Below are 17,057 nucleotides of genomic sequence, written 5' to 3' on the forward strand. Positions count from 1 at the left end.
ATGAATGCAATTTTCTGCTTGTGAGCAATAGCATAAATAGTTAACGATAGTATTTTTTGCATTCTAGCCGTAGCCGATCAGAGAGCAGACATCCTCCGTCTGAGGCGCAGGTTCCTCAAAGATCGACAGAAAGAAAACCTCATTTTTGCCAGAAAGAGCATTCAGGAAAAGCATCTGGCTAAGGTAATGCTGCTTAACATTTTTCTTTGAAATATCATTTAAATTTTTGTAATTTACTTGATATTTTGCTACCACAATATGATTACATCACCGCTGTCACTTCGCTGCCGAAAGGCACTACCTTTTCTGTTATTGAATAAACTTAGAAATAGCTATTCTCTTGAAATGTGTATCTTATAAAACAATCCAGCACAGTGTAGTGCATTAAACATTTGTTGTGCTTTCAGACATTAGAGCAAGATCTATTTATCACAAAAATATTTATGAACCTTTTTTATCAGTAAAACAAAGAAAAAGACTAATTAGGTGAGATTAATTTTAATTGCATCTCAAAGCCAGGATGATTGTTGAAACTCTGGACCTTAATATCTTTCTGATATCAACATCGAAATAAATTTCAGTGGAGATAATCTTATTCCACAAATTATTTTGAAGATTGTAGTTCGTATATATGGGCTGTAAAACATCGGCTTGTATAATGTGCAGGTCATTAAGCTGCAACACGACAGTTGCATTCTTCTTGTAAATTTGCTCGCTGAGCTGGTAGAATTGTTCTCCGACCTTTCAACACCCTGCTAGGTAACATCACCAGTGAGCCTCCGAAGAAGTGCTGGTGTTCTATCCTGCTTGTTATTTATCTCTCTTGGACTGTTGTGGGTGATGTCATTTCTGGTTCTTTTTCTGAGAGGTTGGTGAATGGAGTTCGTATTGGTATGTTTATGAATGGAGTTCCAGTTTGAATGCCAGGCCTCTAGGAATTCCCGTGCATGTCTTTGTTTAGCCTGTCCCAGGACGGATGTATTGTCCCAGTTGAACTGGTGTCTCTCTTCGTCTATGTGTATTGATACTAATGATAGTTGGTCATGTCTTTTGGTGGCTGGTTGGTGCTCATGTATCCTGGTGGCTGGTTTCCTGCCCGTCTGACCGATGTAATGTTTGTTGCAGTCCTTGCAGGGTGTTTTGTAGATGACCTTGGTTCTGCAGATTGTTGGTACAGGGTCCTTGAAATTCATCAGGAGCTGTTTCAGTGTGGTGGTAGGTTTGTGGGCTACCATGATGCGTAGGGGCCAGAGTAGTCTGGTTGTCATCTCTGTGATGTCTTTAATGAATAGCAGGGTGGCTGGAGTTTCTGGGTGTGTTGTGCCTCCTTGTTTAAATCTGTTGTGACGGACTCTGTGGCTGCACTTATCGGGTACCCGTTGTTCCTGAATACGTTGTATAACTATTTTTCCTCGGCTTCTCTTAGTTCCTGGGTGGTGCAGTGTGCTGTGGCTCATTTAAATAATGTCCTGATGTAGCTCCATTTGTGGGTGTTGGGATGATTGCTCCTGTAGTTGAGTGTCTGATCAGTGTGTGTGGCTTTCCTATAGATGCTGGTCTGTAGCTCTCCATTGTCTTTGCATTTTACCATGACGTCTAGGAAGGGGAGTATGTTGTTGTTCGCTTCCTCTTTGGTTTACTTTATACCGGTAAGGATGGTGTTTATGTGTTTGTGGGTTTCTTGTAATCTGTTGCATTTCGTGATGACAAAGGTGTCATCCACATAGCGGACCCAAAACTTGGGCTGGATCATGGCAAGGGCTGTTCGTTCTAACCTCCGATTAACTGCTTCTGCCAAGAATCCTGATATTAGTGATCCCATGGGTGTCCCATTGATTTGTTTGTAGGTCTTGTCGTTGAAGGTGAAGTGGGTTGTGAGGCACAGGTCTATTAGTTTGAAGATACTGTACTTTCTGGTGGAGATGGTGCTACCAGGTGTTTGTCTTTGGTTCAGCTAGCAGAGAGGCCAGTATTCCTTGGCTAGGATGATGCTCATTGATGCAGAACGTTCTGCAACCCCCCTGTACAGAAAATAGCAATGTAGAAGATTGCTGTAGACAATTGCTATACCTGTTTATAAGAATGTTTGCATTATTTGAACAGCGTCCACAGTTTGTCAATTGTGTTATAGCCAATTCGCTTTCATACCAGAACAACCTGTGTATTACTCTTCAAGTTTCATGCATGCAGGTTTATTCTTTTAACTTTACTAGAATATCTTTAGAACAAAAAAGACCTGATTTCAAATGATAAATTTTATTTGGCTTTGCTGCAACACTGGCATTTTTGGGGGTGAGAGCAGGGTCATAGTATTGAATGGTCATCTCTCCAATTGGATCACTGCTCACAAAGGAAGAGAAATTTACAAGTTGCTGGATTACACTGTTGTGTTTCAGGTAATGTTTCATATTGCTGGCAATGCGACATTGAGGAACCGAAATTAATCAATTCCTGTGCTAGTTGATGTTTGTGATTATTATTTAAAATAAATGCCAAATGTATTCAAGGAGTGCAAAGGAAAGTCAAACATTTGCAGGAAGGAATTAATCAGAAATATTAATGGGAACAATTTCACCTCCTAGGTTTTCAAGTATGATGAAGAGGGATAAAGGGAGTTGAGTAGTTTTGATAACGAAGGTTCGCTGATTAATCAAGAGATACCTTTAATTATATGGACGTTCATCATTTTAATCTTTGCTTCACTGGAAAGGTGCTACTTATATCAGAATCACAGAGGCCAACAACACAGAAAAAGGTCCTTTGGCCCTTCAGAGTAAACCTCTAAAAAGTACTGTTTGAACTGGGTATAAATCAAGTTTGATAATTAGGGTATGATATGATGAACTCACATGGTAGTTGTATTAAGTGTTACTTATTATTTTTCCAGGAAATGAAAACTGAACAGCTGAAGAAACGTGATGCACAGGTGACTCTGTACAGATGTTATCGTGTAGGTGATTTACCTGATATTCAGATCAAATTCAGCAGTTTAATTGCTCCTCTGCAGGCTGTAGCTCAGGTTTGTAAACCAAATCTAATAATTTTCACCTTGTATTGATAAGTCAAAATAAAATTGCTGATTTTATTTTGACAAATTCACTTTTCTATATCATTACTATTAACTTGTAATGCTTGCAATAATGTCTTTATTTGAATATATGGAACACTTCTAACTTTAGTATTTACTCCCGGGGCATACACCACAAATAAATCTCTGCAGAAATGCTTGCTGGCTTTTGATTAAAGCTGTTTCAGTGACCACAGTCCAGATGTTTTATGAAATAAATTTATAATAAAAATAGTGGCTAATAGTTAGCAAAATGAAACTAGTTGAACAAGGATTTTCAGTTTCTTTTATCTTAGGCATTCGGGTTTATTTGCACTTTTAAAACAAGATCAATCAGATCTAGTCCACTGGGCACTACTATTGTGTTGAGTTTTCATCTGGAGTTGAGAGTGCCGAATACAGCTGAGATATTGACAGTTCCAAGGACTTTAAAGGGAGCTGTTTATAGAGTGATTCAGCCCAGGGATTTATACAACTGAAGAAATTCACCTGACCCGTCATTCCTGTGTCAACTCTTAGCTAAGTACATTTGGAAAAACATTTCTGAGCAAGGCCATGGCATAGTGGTAATGTGGAGAAAGTGAGGACTGTAGATGCTGGAGATCAGAGTCGAGAGTGTGTTGCTGGAAAAGCACAGCAGGTCAGGCAGCATCCGAGGAGCAGGAGAATCACCGTTTTGGGCAAGAGCCCTTCATCAGGAATGAGGCTTGTGAGCCGAGGGGGTGGAGAGATAAATGAGAGGGAGTGGGGTTGGAGGAAGGTAGCTGAGTGTGCGATAGGGAGATGGAGATGGGGCTAATGGTGATAGGCGGGAGAGGAGGGTGGGGCAAATAGGTGGGAAGGAAGCTGGACATGTAGGGCAGGGCATTAGGGTGGTGCCGGGTTGGAAGTTTGGATCTGGGATAAGGTGGAGGGAGGAGAAATGAGGAAACTGGTGAAATCCACATTGATCCCATGTGGTTACAGGGTCCCAAGTTGGAAAATGAGGCGTTCTTCCTCCAGGTGTCGCATGGTTAGAGTTTAGTGATGGAGGAGGCCCAGGACCTACATGTTCTTGGTGGAGTGGGAAGGGGAATTGAAGTGTTGAGCCATGGTGCAGTGGGGTTGGTTGGTGCGGGTATCCCAGATATGTTCTCTGAAGCACTCTGCAAGTGGTAATGTGAATGGGCTAATAATCCAGGGGCCCAAACTAATGTCTTGGGGCCTTAGTTAAAATTTTGCATTGAAAGTTAATCTAATGAAAGCTACCCTATACCATGAAACCATTGCTAATTGCTCTAATAATCCCCCATCTGGTTCACTGATGCCCTTTACAGAATGAAATCTGCTATCCTTGCCTGGTCTGGGCCATGCGACTCCAGACCCACAACAATGTCATTCGCATTAACTGCTCTCTGAAATGGCCCAGCAATCTTTCAAGGACTGTTCAAGGTAGTTAAGAATGGGCAGTAAGTGCTGGTCGTGCCAGTGAAGGTGATTCATTAAAGAAAGCAACTAAAAGAAAACAAAAGTAATATGAAAATATGTAATTGTTTTGCAGAAAGACCACTCGCTTGCTAAACAACTTTTTAGTTCACTATTTTCTGGAATTCTGGAAGAAGTGAGAAAGTCTAAAACAGCTGCTGAAATGAGTGGCATTGGAAAAGAGCTCTTGAAGCATTTTACATTTTTGCTCAATACTACAACTTTGTGTTTTCCACCATTTGTGACCTGTATTCAGGTAAAAAAAAATGTTGCTTAATAGAGTTATAGTTTAGTAGCTTACTAATCACAATTGTGATTCCTAGTTTGGGAGATTTCAACTGCTATCAATCAAATAATTAATCTTAATGGATTCTCCATTGTGAAAAGGTAGAGGAAGCTTACAATATTTGAAAAAAATTATTATTACAGTAAAATAGGGTTAGAAGTTGCATTTCCAAACTGATTAGCTAGCTGATTGCTCTTAACAGCATGCTTTGTTGATATAATTGTCTCTTCATATTGTGTATCAGTTTCTGTGATAATGCATTTCTGTAGTGCTCCTTACTTTAAATCAGATGCTTCAAAGTGTTCTACTTTGAAGAAGAAAAATCTAGTGGATCAAGAGAGAAGGAAAATGGACAGGCCTAAAACGGATTACCACAGCAATTTTTTAAAATGTGGATTGTAGCAAGGTGGAGAGAGAAGATTAAGAAATTTCAAGGGATCAAGCATGTAGTGGTTTAATGATCAGCCACCACTGGTTAAGTGAAGGATGGACTATCAGGAATAAGGTAGGGAGTTGGAGAGCTTGAAGAGGTCTCAAAGATCACTGAATGTTAGAGTGGAGAAAAGCTGGGGAAGCTGTAAAAGTGAGGTTGAGACCCCAGAAGTCAGTGAATTGGGGCATATGAGCCTTTAGATTTTGGGAAGAATGACATTGATTAGAATGTGGGACTTTACATGGACGTTGCAACATTTTCATTTTCTTTTATTATTGAAGAGGGAAAAATAATAGGAACATGGGTCATTTAACCGCCCCCCCCTATTTCTTCCTCCATTTAATAATATTGTGGTTAGAATAGAGAGAAGGTAGGTTTCTGAGGAATAGGGTGCTAATGCCAGACACATGGCCGAAGTGAAGAGGAAGGGCTGGAAAAGGAAACATTTTGTGAATTAGATGAATCCTGAAGGAACATAGGGTCATTCTAGTTCATGGCTGTCAGTCTCCTCAATGTCATTTATCTGCACTAATTCCATATTAATCCCAAAAAACCCATGAACTTCTGTCTTGAACATGCTCAATAATTGAGCTTCCACAGTCCTCTCGTGTAAAGAAGTTCAAAGATTAACCATCCTCTGAGTCAAGAAATTCCTCTTGTCCTCCATCTTAAGGGATTACCCCAGGGATTAATTTAGTGAACTTCTGTTGCTGTCCCATTATAGGAGGTCAAAACTACACAGTATTCTAGGTGTGTCCAATGATGGCTCTATATAACAGCAGCAAGACATCTTTACTTCTGAATTCCAATCCTCTTGAAGTGAAGGCCAACATGCCAATAACCTTTCTAATTGCTTGCTGCACCTGCTGTCTTCTGGCTTTCTTATAAGTAGCTTCCTTTGATTTACTGGAATCCTTCATTCTTTCATTAACCATGGTTAATTCCCCTTTCTCTTTGGATGTTTGTGCCCTGGAGGAATATATGTTGTAGTGTTCCTTTAAATATTAGCCATTACCTGCCTGTTGTCAAATCTTTTGGTATATTTTCCAATTCAGTCTAGTCAACTTGCTGCCATATCTCATACTTTCCTTCTCTCAGAATTAACACCCTTGTTTCAGGATGAAATGTGTAGCATTCAAACTTCATGGAAAATGCTATCATATGATGGTCACATTATACTGAGATTGTTGGTTAACCCTTTCTTATCATGCAACACCAAATCTAAAATAGTCTGATTCCTATTTGGTTCCTAAATATACTGTTCCAGAAACCCATCTCATATACACTCCAGCAATTTATCCTCTCATGCTGATTTGGTTAACCCAGTCTGTAGGCAAATTGAAGTCGCCCATTTTAACCTTTATTGCATGCATCTCTAACTTCCTGATTTATAGCGTGCCAACATTAGTACTGCAGTTTGGTGTTCTATAAAACCACTCTCACCAATGTTTGTTTCCTTTGCAGTTCCTAAGATCATCCAAATTGATTTGGCATGCGGATTCTTTGATCAATGATCATAACTTATTAATTTATGCTGTATTCCCTTATTTAGTCTGCTAACCTACCTCCTCCTCCTCCTCCTTTTGATGGTTCCCTCCTAAAATATATTATCCTTGGATAGTCAGTGGCCAGTCTCGTTCATACTTTAGCTGCATCCCTGAAATGGCAGACAAATCACATAAATTTGATTTGATTTGTGTATTCAAATCATCGACATTCTTTACATTCAGACAGAGTGCCTTTAATTCAGCCTTTTTAATATTATTTTCCATTTTGATCCTTTTTGATGCTTGCTTTATCTGTTTTCTGTTTTTCCTTCTCTTTTCCTTTTACTCGTTTTGCTTCTCTTGAATGTGAGCTCCCTCTTAGCTTCTTACTCCCTCGCAAATCAAGTTTAAAATCTTCTGAACTACACCAGAAGTCCCACTGTGAGGATATTAGTCCCACTCCTGCCAAGATGCAACCATTCCATCTTATACAGGTCCTACCTGTGCAAAAACAAGTTCCATTGCCTTAGAAAACTGGTGTCCTCCCTCCTATGCTAGTTTTCCAGGCATGTGTTCAATTATTCATTCTCCTGTTTCTCTGTTCACGAGCACACAGGACTAGGAATAATCTTCAAGTTATTGCTTTAGAGCTCCAATGTTTTAGTCTTTTTCCTAGCTCCCTGAAATATGACCTCAGGACCTCAGCTGACCTTTCTACCCAAGTGTTTGGTATTGACATGGACCATGATCTGTAACTGGTTGTGAGGTGCAATTGCAGAGAATAAACTTGATGAATGTTCATTTGAGATGGTTCTAGGAAAGTGACTTGGGTATGAAGGATCATCAAAGCTAGCTGTGCCAACAATATGATTGCTTTTGGTCTTGAATATTCAAAGCCTCATGAATCATCAGGTTAGAATATACTCAAACTGTTTGGTGTAACTACACTTCATGTTGTTTTACCAAGGGATTTTTGTCAGTTGTACATACAGATGTCTTTGATCCTAATCCTAAGATCTGTCCATCGAATCAATCTGATTCTTATATAAACAGCCTCCCCAAATGTGAACACCAGTTTCATAGGTTTTTTTACTTCTGTGTCAGTGATGCACTGAGATAGGTTTTCCCAGGGATATCAGCATGATTGGAGGTTAGCAGAGTTGTTCTACCTTCAGTGACATGGAAGACTAGATTGAATCCCACACACAGAATTTGATCTGCCCTGTCAGGAGCTTGTGTTTTAGTTTTATCATGTGGATTTGATGTTGCAACAGTAATTTTTGTATTTTAGTGAACAATGGGGCTACGGTGTGATTATGAGACTTAAATGGGATAAGGAAATTGATGGAAATGCAGAGGATGAGTTAAAGTGAAAATGCTGCAATTAATCAGTAACACTTCATGCAGTATGGTTATATAAAAACAAGTTGTTGACATGAATGTTGGCAAAGGAATGATTGTGAGATTGCTGTAATGTTTAGCAGCATTTAAAAATGCAGGCACTGTTAAAATATAGAAAATGTAGTAGCTTTTTTAAGGTTGTAAGGAATTTGATAAGATGGATGTGAAATGAATGGGGCAGATGGTGTCAGAGTGGTTAGCACTGTTGCCTCCCAGTGCCAAGGACCTGTGTTCGATCCCAGCCTTGGGTGACTGTCTGTGTAGAGTTTGCATGTTCTTCACATGTCTGATATTCCTCTGGTTTCCTGGCACAGTCCAAGGATATGCAGATTGGGTGGATAGAATAGGAGGTTGGTCTTGTTGGGATGTCTTTGGACGGTTGGTGCAGACTTGAGGGACTGAATGACCTCTCTACACTGTGCAATGATGATTCTGAAGCAATTTCTGGTTTATTTAGCGTAATTAAATTCAATTTTAGTTTATATTCTGTATCCACTTAAATGGTTAATTAGATGGATAAATTGTATTTATGCCTGATTTTTGTATTCTAGACGTTAAATGATTATTTCTATGATTAAAGACTTGTATTTGGAGAAGATTGGGTAACATAGGTTTGGATGGTTTGCACTGTATCAGTATTGTCCTGTTATGTTTTCCTTTGCAAGGATATGAGTTGCAAGCACCCAGATCTGTTGAATCTTGATCCCTCCATTGTAAGCTCAACTGCCTTAGTCAGTTTACAACAACCAATGGGAATTATGCTTCTGGAATTGAGTTTGATGCACCTCAGCCTGCCAGAAGAACCTCCAGCGAAAAGACCACGAGGCCGAACCCAGCTGCCTCCTGACACTGCCCGATGGGTAGAACTGGCTAAGTACGTCTTTATGTAATTCTTAAAACATTAAAGTGACACATATGAAAATATGCTTACTGTTGCTAACATTACTTTTCTTCCTCCTTCATCCAAAGAAATTGATTTTTGCTGCATTTCCTTCTGTGACTATCTGACCAAATACTTTCGTGTGAATCAAACTTTTCAGTCTAGCTTTGAAGTATTGGTCACCTTGTCAGCTCATTATGGTGCTACTGCCCACTGAACACCAAAGATAATGTGAAGACATTTTTAACTTGGTGAATGTTCATTCCAAAAGCTGAGAGTGCTTGACTTTGATCTTTCTGCAGATTGTACCGATCACTGGGAGATTATGATGTTCTACGTGGGATCTTTAGTGAAAAGATTGGTACAAAGTCCATCACTCAAAAGGCACTGTTGGCAGAAGCAAAAAGTGATTATGCAGAGGCAGTCCAGTTATATGATCAGGTAAAAGTGGTTGTGAGAAAATTGACAGTCTGATAAATGGTAGGCCCTGAATATTGAAGAGTGGTGTTATGATGCAGAGGTCGAAAACCTCTATTAATTAAAACCAAGCACCCGGAAAAGCTCGCCTTGCCTCATATTCTGTGAAAAGTGAGTGTGAAAGAGAACTCTTCGTTTCCACTATTTAAAGAAAAATAACAATTCATTTTCCTATCTGTAATAGTGAACACTAATCAAAATTAGTAACAAGCAGAACACTTTTTCTTAACTAATTACTACCTAATTCTATAAAAATGCTGCTCCAATAACCCAATTATTAAACATGGCATTAACTTTATCTCAAGTTCACACAGTCTTCTCTCCTGTCTTCAGTCTTCTGTCTGCTGATCTCCCTAAATCATCATTTTTCTTTTTACTGCGAATATTTTTACAAGAAAAGGTATCTTTTGATAAAGAGAGCTTTCTTATTTCTTTGAGAGCAAGATGTTAGATGGGCAGTGAGCTATACAGCTGTTGCTCTGCTGTTCGGTGGCAGTTGCTCTGACGGCATTTCAGAATGCACTAGTTTTATATCTCCCAACATCGTATCCTCTCATTGGTCCAATACAATAAATTCAAACTCAATTGGGTTTTAGTATCCTGGGCATAAATTAAATTAATTGGTTAAATTTGAATTGTTTTCAGAACTGCAACTAAAATTCAGGTATTTATTTAACAACCAAATAGTTGTTTTGGAATTTTGGAAAAGCTCGCCTCTTAGCTGTTTTGTTTGACAGCTGTGGCTGTACTTGAAATTTATTTTAAAAATTCAGAAAACACTTTCTATCTTAAAGTGAACGTACACTCTTTCGACTACATAACAATAGGTAAATGGAAACCCAAGAAAGGCAAAGAAAGTCTTCTGGGGTTGCATTGTTAGAGTGTGAAAACTGGCTGCCTTTCCTGTTCCAAAGAGAAAGATCAAGAAATCTTCTATTCAAACATTCAACCTTAAACAGTCGTGTTTCTGTTGCAATGAATTTAATATGATTTCTGAAAAATGGGAGCAATTGCAAATTTTTGCATCACAGCAGCAGAATAGTAGATTGTAAGCATTGACCTTTTTATTAGCTTGATCATTGGCAAGGCCTGCATTTATTTGCCCATCTCAGTTTGCACTGAAGGCCTGCTGATGAGCTTACATTAAACTTGTACTCATGATGCTCTCACATTGCCATTAATCAGCAAGTTCTAATTTGTTATCTACATGAATTATGTTTTTTTCCCCTTAGCAGAACCTTTTATTGTTAATGTTCGTTGTCATTTTAACTTATTTTTGATTGTGGACCTATCAAAAATATAAACAGGACTAGACTTTCAGAAATTGTATTATAATATCTTTAAGCTAAGATGATAAAGTTAATATGGATTTGATTGACAGGCCCTGAATACTGAAGAGTGGGCAGATGGAAACCCTACAGTTGCGGAGAAAGACTTTTGGGATATTGCAGCTTTAGAATGTTACAGTCACCTGACTGAATGGAAGTCGCTGGAATACTGTTCCACTGTCAATATTAGTGACAAAACCCCTGTGGATTTAGAGGATATATGGACAGATCCTTTCTATATGGTGAGCAAAAAAGCCTCAAGTTTTAGGGATGTTCATTGTTCCAACATTGTCCTTGTGCGTTTATCATTTGCCCAGAGAATAGTGAAATCAATATAAATCTGTTAGCAGACAAAGCTCTATTTAAAAGTAGTTTACAAATGTGTTGGTTAATATCCTTGCCTTTCTGTTTTTTCCTTGGTGTGTTTATTTGCGATTGCTATGTTACTGAGCGCACACAGACTGATAATTGGAGAGCGGTGAAGCTTTTGATATTGCAATAGAACTAGCATGTCAGTTCTTCAACTTACAGAAATCTATCTCCTGTACTAACGTTTTTAGTTATGTCAGCATCTTGGGGTTGTGTTTGCTTGATATTTCATGTATAGTTTATTGCGTAAGCATTTGCATTTAGAATAATTTGTATAACTGTTCTCTCTGTACTAGTGAACCAACATTAGTAACTGTAGGGCTAATTGATGAGAGACTTATCCAAGATGAGTGAACTGGATGAATGGAGTAATTGCAATCACCATTATCCCAAATTGGTTATATCACAGCCACTTCATACACTCAAACTTGCTCTCACATTGAAGCAGAACCAGTTCAACAGCCTTGGGCTGGTCCCCCATGTACCCATTCATTCTTACAAATCAAAAAGCTATTCACTTTGTTCCCAATTAATTACTGTGATTAACACAGCAGAAATTAGTAAAACATTTTGGCTCTGATTAATTGGCACTTGTGGCATTCAAGAGAATACTCAAAGGGAATCAGGCAATGTAATTAGCTCCAGAGTAGTTTCAGTTTTAATTTAGAGCTCGGGGACAGGTTGTTTGTCATTTTTTTGCTATCACAATACTCAACCATCCAGATTTTCTGTACAAACTGCCCTGTGACATTTTCTGATATTATGCACCGGGTTGTAGTATATATTTTGAACCATTAGATGGTGCTGACATATTCTGATCAGTCCTTTGCCAACAAAATATCGATCAGTCAGATTGGAAACTCCTGTTATATCAAGTTTGTCAGTTGTTTTCACTGGCAGAATAGGAAACCCAATCAAGCTACATCCTTGGTAAATTAAAGTTCCAGATTTTGAAAGTGCCAACATGACCAGCGTCTTTCACTGTACAAGATCGTGCCATTGCAAGGTTTTCAATTAATCAAAAACCTAAAATCTACTCCTCTTAAATTTACTGAGTCATAGCATCTCACAGCATGGAAACAAACCTTGGTCCAATTTATCTGTGCTGACCAGCCATTCAAATCTGACCTAGTTCCATTTGCCAGCATTTGGTCCGTACCTCTCTAAACCCTTCCTATTAATATACCCATCCAGATGCCTTTTAATTGCTCTAATTGTTCCAGGCTTCGTCACTTCCTCTGGCTGTACACTCTATACACTCACTACCCTCTGCGTGTAAAGGTTATCCCTCAGGTCCTTTTTAAATCTTTCCCCTCTCACCTTAAGCATATGCCCGCTGGTTTTGTGCTCCTCATCTGTGGAAAATGACTTTGTCTATTTACCCTATCCATGCCCCTCATGATTTTATAATCCTCTATGAGGTCACCCCTCAGCCTCTGATGCTCCAAAGAAAAAAGCCCTAGCTTATTCAGCCTCTCCCTGTAGTTCAAATCCTCTAGATGCGGCAACATTCTTATAAATCTTTTCTGTACCCTCTCAAGTTTGACAATATCTTTGCTATAGAAGGGCTATGAGAATCGAATGCAGTATTCTAAAAGTGGCCTCATCAATGCTCTGTACATATTCTTTTATTATTGAAGTGGGAAAATTAATAGGAATGCTGGTCATTTAGCCCTTTGTACACAACGTTATGCCCAATAAAGACAATTGTGCCAAACACCACCTTCATCACGCTGTCTACCTGCAACTGTAGTTTCAAGGAACTATGTACTTGCTCCCTTGGGTCTCTTTGTTCGGCAACACTCCTCCAGGCCCGAGCATTAACTATATATTTCTTGCCCTCTTGCCGTACCAAAATGCAACACCTCAAATGTATCTATGTTAAACTCCATCTGCCACTCCTCTGCCAATCAGCCCATCTGATCAAGGTCCCATTGTACTCTGAGATAATCATCTTCGCTGTCCACGACAAGAATTATATTGGTGTCTTACCAACTGTACCTTCTATGTTCACATACAAATCATTTATATAAATGACGAAAAGCAGTGGGCCCAGGATTGATCCTTGTGGCACACTGCTGGTCACAGGCCTTCAATCCAAAGAGTAGCCCTCCACCGCCACAGTCTGTCTCCTACCTTCAAGCCAGTTTTGAATCCAGTTGGCTAGCTCCCCCTGGATACAATGTGATAAAACTTTAATAACCAGTCTACCACGCTGAACGTTTGTTGATCGCTTTGCTGAAGTCCATATAGACTATACCTACTTCTCTGCCTTCATCAATCTTCTTTGTCAGCTCTTCAAAAAAGCTCAATCAAGTTAGTGAGACACGATTTCCCACACACAAAACCATGTTGACTATCCCTATCAGTCCTTGCATGTAAATTCTGTCCCTTAGAATCCCCTCCAACAACTTACTTACCACTGACATAAGGCTCGCCAGTCTATAAATTCCTGGCTTTTCCTTACAGCCTTCCTTAAATAATGGTGCCACATTAGCCAACCTCCAGTCTTCCAGCACTCATTCGTGGCTGCTGTTGATGTATCTATCTCAGCAACGGCCCCACAATCTCTCCCCAGCTTCCCACAAACAGCACTATGTTTTCATTCATTTTTTTATGATCAAAAGTGCAATTCTAGTCTAAACTAGCTTGCATAATGTCCCCTTGGTGATCTCAAAATTCCATCTAATACAAATCTGTGATGTGCCCCTGCAGTTTGACATCTCCTGATCTTACTGTAATTACACAATTTCTCTAGTTTGGAATGCTTGGGACCAAGATATTTATAGACTTTGGGTATTTTTGGGATTTCAGGTATTTTATAGATTGTAGAATGAGGTTGGAATTTCTAACTGCAAATCGCACACCAGAAAATAAAATTGATATAAGTAATTACTTGAAGCAAAAGGCTTTATAATGAAGTATGAAATTGTTTTACTTATTCAAATACTGTATCTTCCGTGTTTCCACAAGTACTAAATTAAAATGAAGTCACAATTCACTTGAGTCTGCTGAATTTCCACACAGCTTTGGGTTTTTGATCCAATCAATAGATTTTCATACTGGAGACATTATACTATGTTATAGGGCTGTTGTGGTGCAGTAGTAGTGTCCCTGCCTTTGAACCATTAGCCCTAAAGTTATATAATAACATCTCCAAACAGCTTGATTACAAATATTTGTGCAAACCTCAAGTCTTGTGTTCAGTATAGAAGTGGATGATCAAAGCAGTTGCCTCTCCCACATTATCTTCATTTATGTTTTGTTTGCTATGTTTGTGAGTGTATCCCTTTTGCTTATTGTCACTACTTTTTCCAGTACACTCTGCACTGTTTACGTCTGACTGCAATATGCAATAATGAATGAAAGTTCAATATGTATCAAAGGTTTGCATGTTTTTAAATGTCATTCAGGTAAAGGAGTATGGGGATGAGCACACTGATGTTCTCCCAAATGCACGCTTTGTTTTCTAAAAGCCTGGCTAGTTGCTGACTAGGCTGTTAGAGTGTATAATGTTGTAGCTTGGGGAGGAATGAACATCATCTCCATTCTAATTAAAAACCACTTAGTTCCCTCCTGGTGTAATCGAAGGAAAAAGGCATGGGGGATAAATAAAAATATTTTTATTTTGACGCAGAAATGATTAAAAGAGCTGCAAATAACGTAAAACAAAATAAAGAATTGCAGATGCTAAAAATCTGAAACAAAAACAAATTGCTTGAGAAACATCAGGTCTGGTAGCATCTGTGGAGAGAACTCGGAGTTAATGTTTCAAGATCAGCGGGCCTTCAGAACTTGCAGCGATTTTTGATTTTCTGTGTTAGCTATATGTAATGTGATGGATGAGAATCTGAGAACAAAAGTTTTATTCCTGCATTTATTCTTAGGAAGCTTATTTGCCACACATGATGCGTAGTAAAGTGAAGTTATTGCAGTTGGGTGAAAATGACCAGTCATTGCTGACGTTCGTTGATAATGCAATGAAGATGGATCAAAGGAAAACTGTTATTGAAACCCGATACAGCCAGGAATTGAGCCTCCTGTATATACTGCAGGATGACTTTGATCGTGCCAAATACTATGTCAATAATAGTATCCAAAGTTTCATGCAGGTAAGCTCTCCGTAAGCTAAGCTTTGTTTGTGCATTTATTCTTTTCATTTATTAGAGAATTTATCTGTCACATGTAGTTAGTGTTTAAAAACAAATTCATAGTTATGTAACTAGCATGTTATCCCTGGGTTCTTCAGATTTTTAGAGTGCAAAAAAAGAGATAGGAAAGATTTGCGTTTATAAAGTGCCTTTTAGGACTGCCAGATATCTCAACGCATTTTGTGTTCAGTTTTACATCCATTTGGTGGTGTAGTCACTATTGTAATACAGGAATTACTGCAGCCAACTTGCACATCACTAGCTCTCAGTTGGCATTAGGAGAATCAAGAAGGCTAATCTTGTGATCTTGTTTGAGGGATAATTCTTCTGTTCTCTGTGAAAATAGTGCCATAGGTATTTTTTGGTCATCGGAGAAAGGATGGCAAATTTCAGAAATGCACTCGTTCACTGCTGCATTGCAGTGGCAGCCTTGAGTTTTGTGTTTGAGTCCTTGAAAAGGACTTGAATTCACAGTCTCCTGATTCAGATTCAGTGTCAAGAGTGCTGCAACTGAGTTAAGGCTCTCCCAGTCAAAGGTTCTGATCACCACATACTTGTATCAGGAGGCATATTTGTATCAGAAGGGGAAGATCAGGTTGTGGTCCATATAGAAACTAATAGCATTGTATAGCAAGAAATGGTATGAAAAGCTAATAAATTACTTTATCTGAAAGCCAAGGCATTTGTAACAAAATTGTTTAACTAGTGGCACAAATCAAAGACCAGTCTAATACTCTGGGGCATTCATTTCAAACCCATACTCTGGGGTGACACGGTGGCACAGCAGTTAGCACTGCTGCCTCACTGCGCCAGAGACTCGGGTTCAATTCCCGCCTCAGGCGACTGACTGTGTGGAGTTTGCACATTCTTCCTGTGTCTGCGTGGTTTTCCTCCTGGGTGGTCCGGTTTCCTCCCACAGTCCATGTGGGAGGTTATGTGAATTGGCCATGCTAAATTGCCCGTAGTGTTAGGTGAAGGGGTAAATGTAGAGGAATGGGTCTGTGTGGGTAGTGCTTCAGCAGGTCATTGTGGACTGGTTGGGCCAAAGGGCCTGTTTCCACACTGTCAGTAAGTAATTAATTATTACACCAATTCGTGGAATTTAAACTCAAAAAGTAAATATGGAATATAGAACTAAACTCAGTTATAGTAACTATGAAACTACCACATAAAACTAACGTAGATTATCTTACTAACTTATTTGGTTCACTAAAGCCAGATTTTACCTGTGATGGAAATCTGCTGTCCTTACCTCATCTGGCCTACATATCATTGCAAAACCACAGAGCATGATTCGCTCTAAACTGCCCTTTGAAATGGCCGAGTACATTATTCAACTCAGCAATTACTGGCTTTGCCAATGATGCCCACATTCCATGAAATAATAAAAAGTCTGTTGATCACTAGAGAGATATGGTTGCAAGGTGACAAAGGTTGGGCAATATTTTGGAAAGATGATTAGAATGGAAAACATGAGTAGTAGCCCCGATAATAAAGGATGACATGAGAACAATAAAAAGAAAGGATCTTGACACACACATAAATGGTGATTAGGAAGAACTCTGGTGAAAAAAACAATGTTGGGATTGTTTGTTTTAGCTCTCTCCCCTCCCCATCCCACTTCTCCCACCATGACAAAGCATTAAATGAGAACTAATGAGAGCTTGTAGTAAGAGCAAAGTATTAGGTGTGAGGGATTTACACTTTTTTAAAC

At 39.0% G+C, this 17,057-nt stretch overlaps 1 protein-coding gene across 1 annotated transcript in view; it reads left to right on the plus strand.

Annotated features, from left to right (window-relative positions):
• The window catches only part of prkdc (protein kinase, DNA-activated, catalytic subunit), a 238,657-nt gene that overhangs the window by 161,856 nt on the left and 59,744 nt on the right, over nucleotides 1-17,057 (plus strand). Inside the window, exons 60-66 of the mRNA XM_060824031.1 lie at nucleotides 68-183; nucleotides 2,888-3,019; nucleotides 4,608-4,787; nucleotides 8,804-9,012; nucleotides 9,321-9,459; nucleotides 10,877-11,065; nucleotides 15,080-15,304. Coding sequence (XP_060680014.1) covers nucleotides 68-183; nucleotides 2,888-3,019; nucleotides 4,608-4,787; nucleotides 8,804-9,012; nucleotides 9,321-9,459; nucleotides 10,877-11,065; nucleotides 15,080-15,304 — 1,190 coding nt within the window. The remainder of the gene's footprint in view (nucleotides 1-67; nucleotides 184-2,887; nucleotides 3,020-4,607; nucleotides 4,788-8,803; nucleotides 9,013-9,320; nucleotides 9,460-10,876; nucleotides 11,066-15,079; nucleotides 15,305-17,057) is intronic.

Source organism: Hemiscyllium ocellatum, chromosome 4 (assembly GCF_020745735.1).
Source record: "Hemiscyllium ocellatum isolate sHemOce1 chromosome 4, sHemOce1.pat.X.cur, whole genome shotgun sequence".
Lineage (NCBI taxonomy): Eukaryota > Metazoa > Chordata > Chondrichthyes > Orectolobiformes > Hemiscylliidae > Hemiscyllium > Hemiscyllium ocellatum.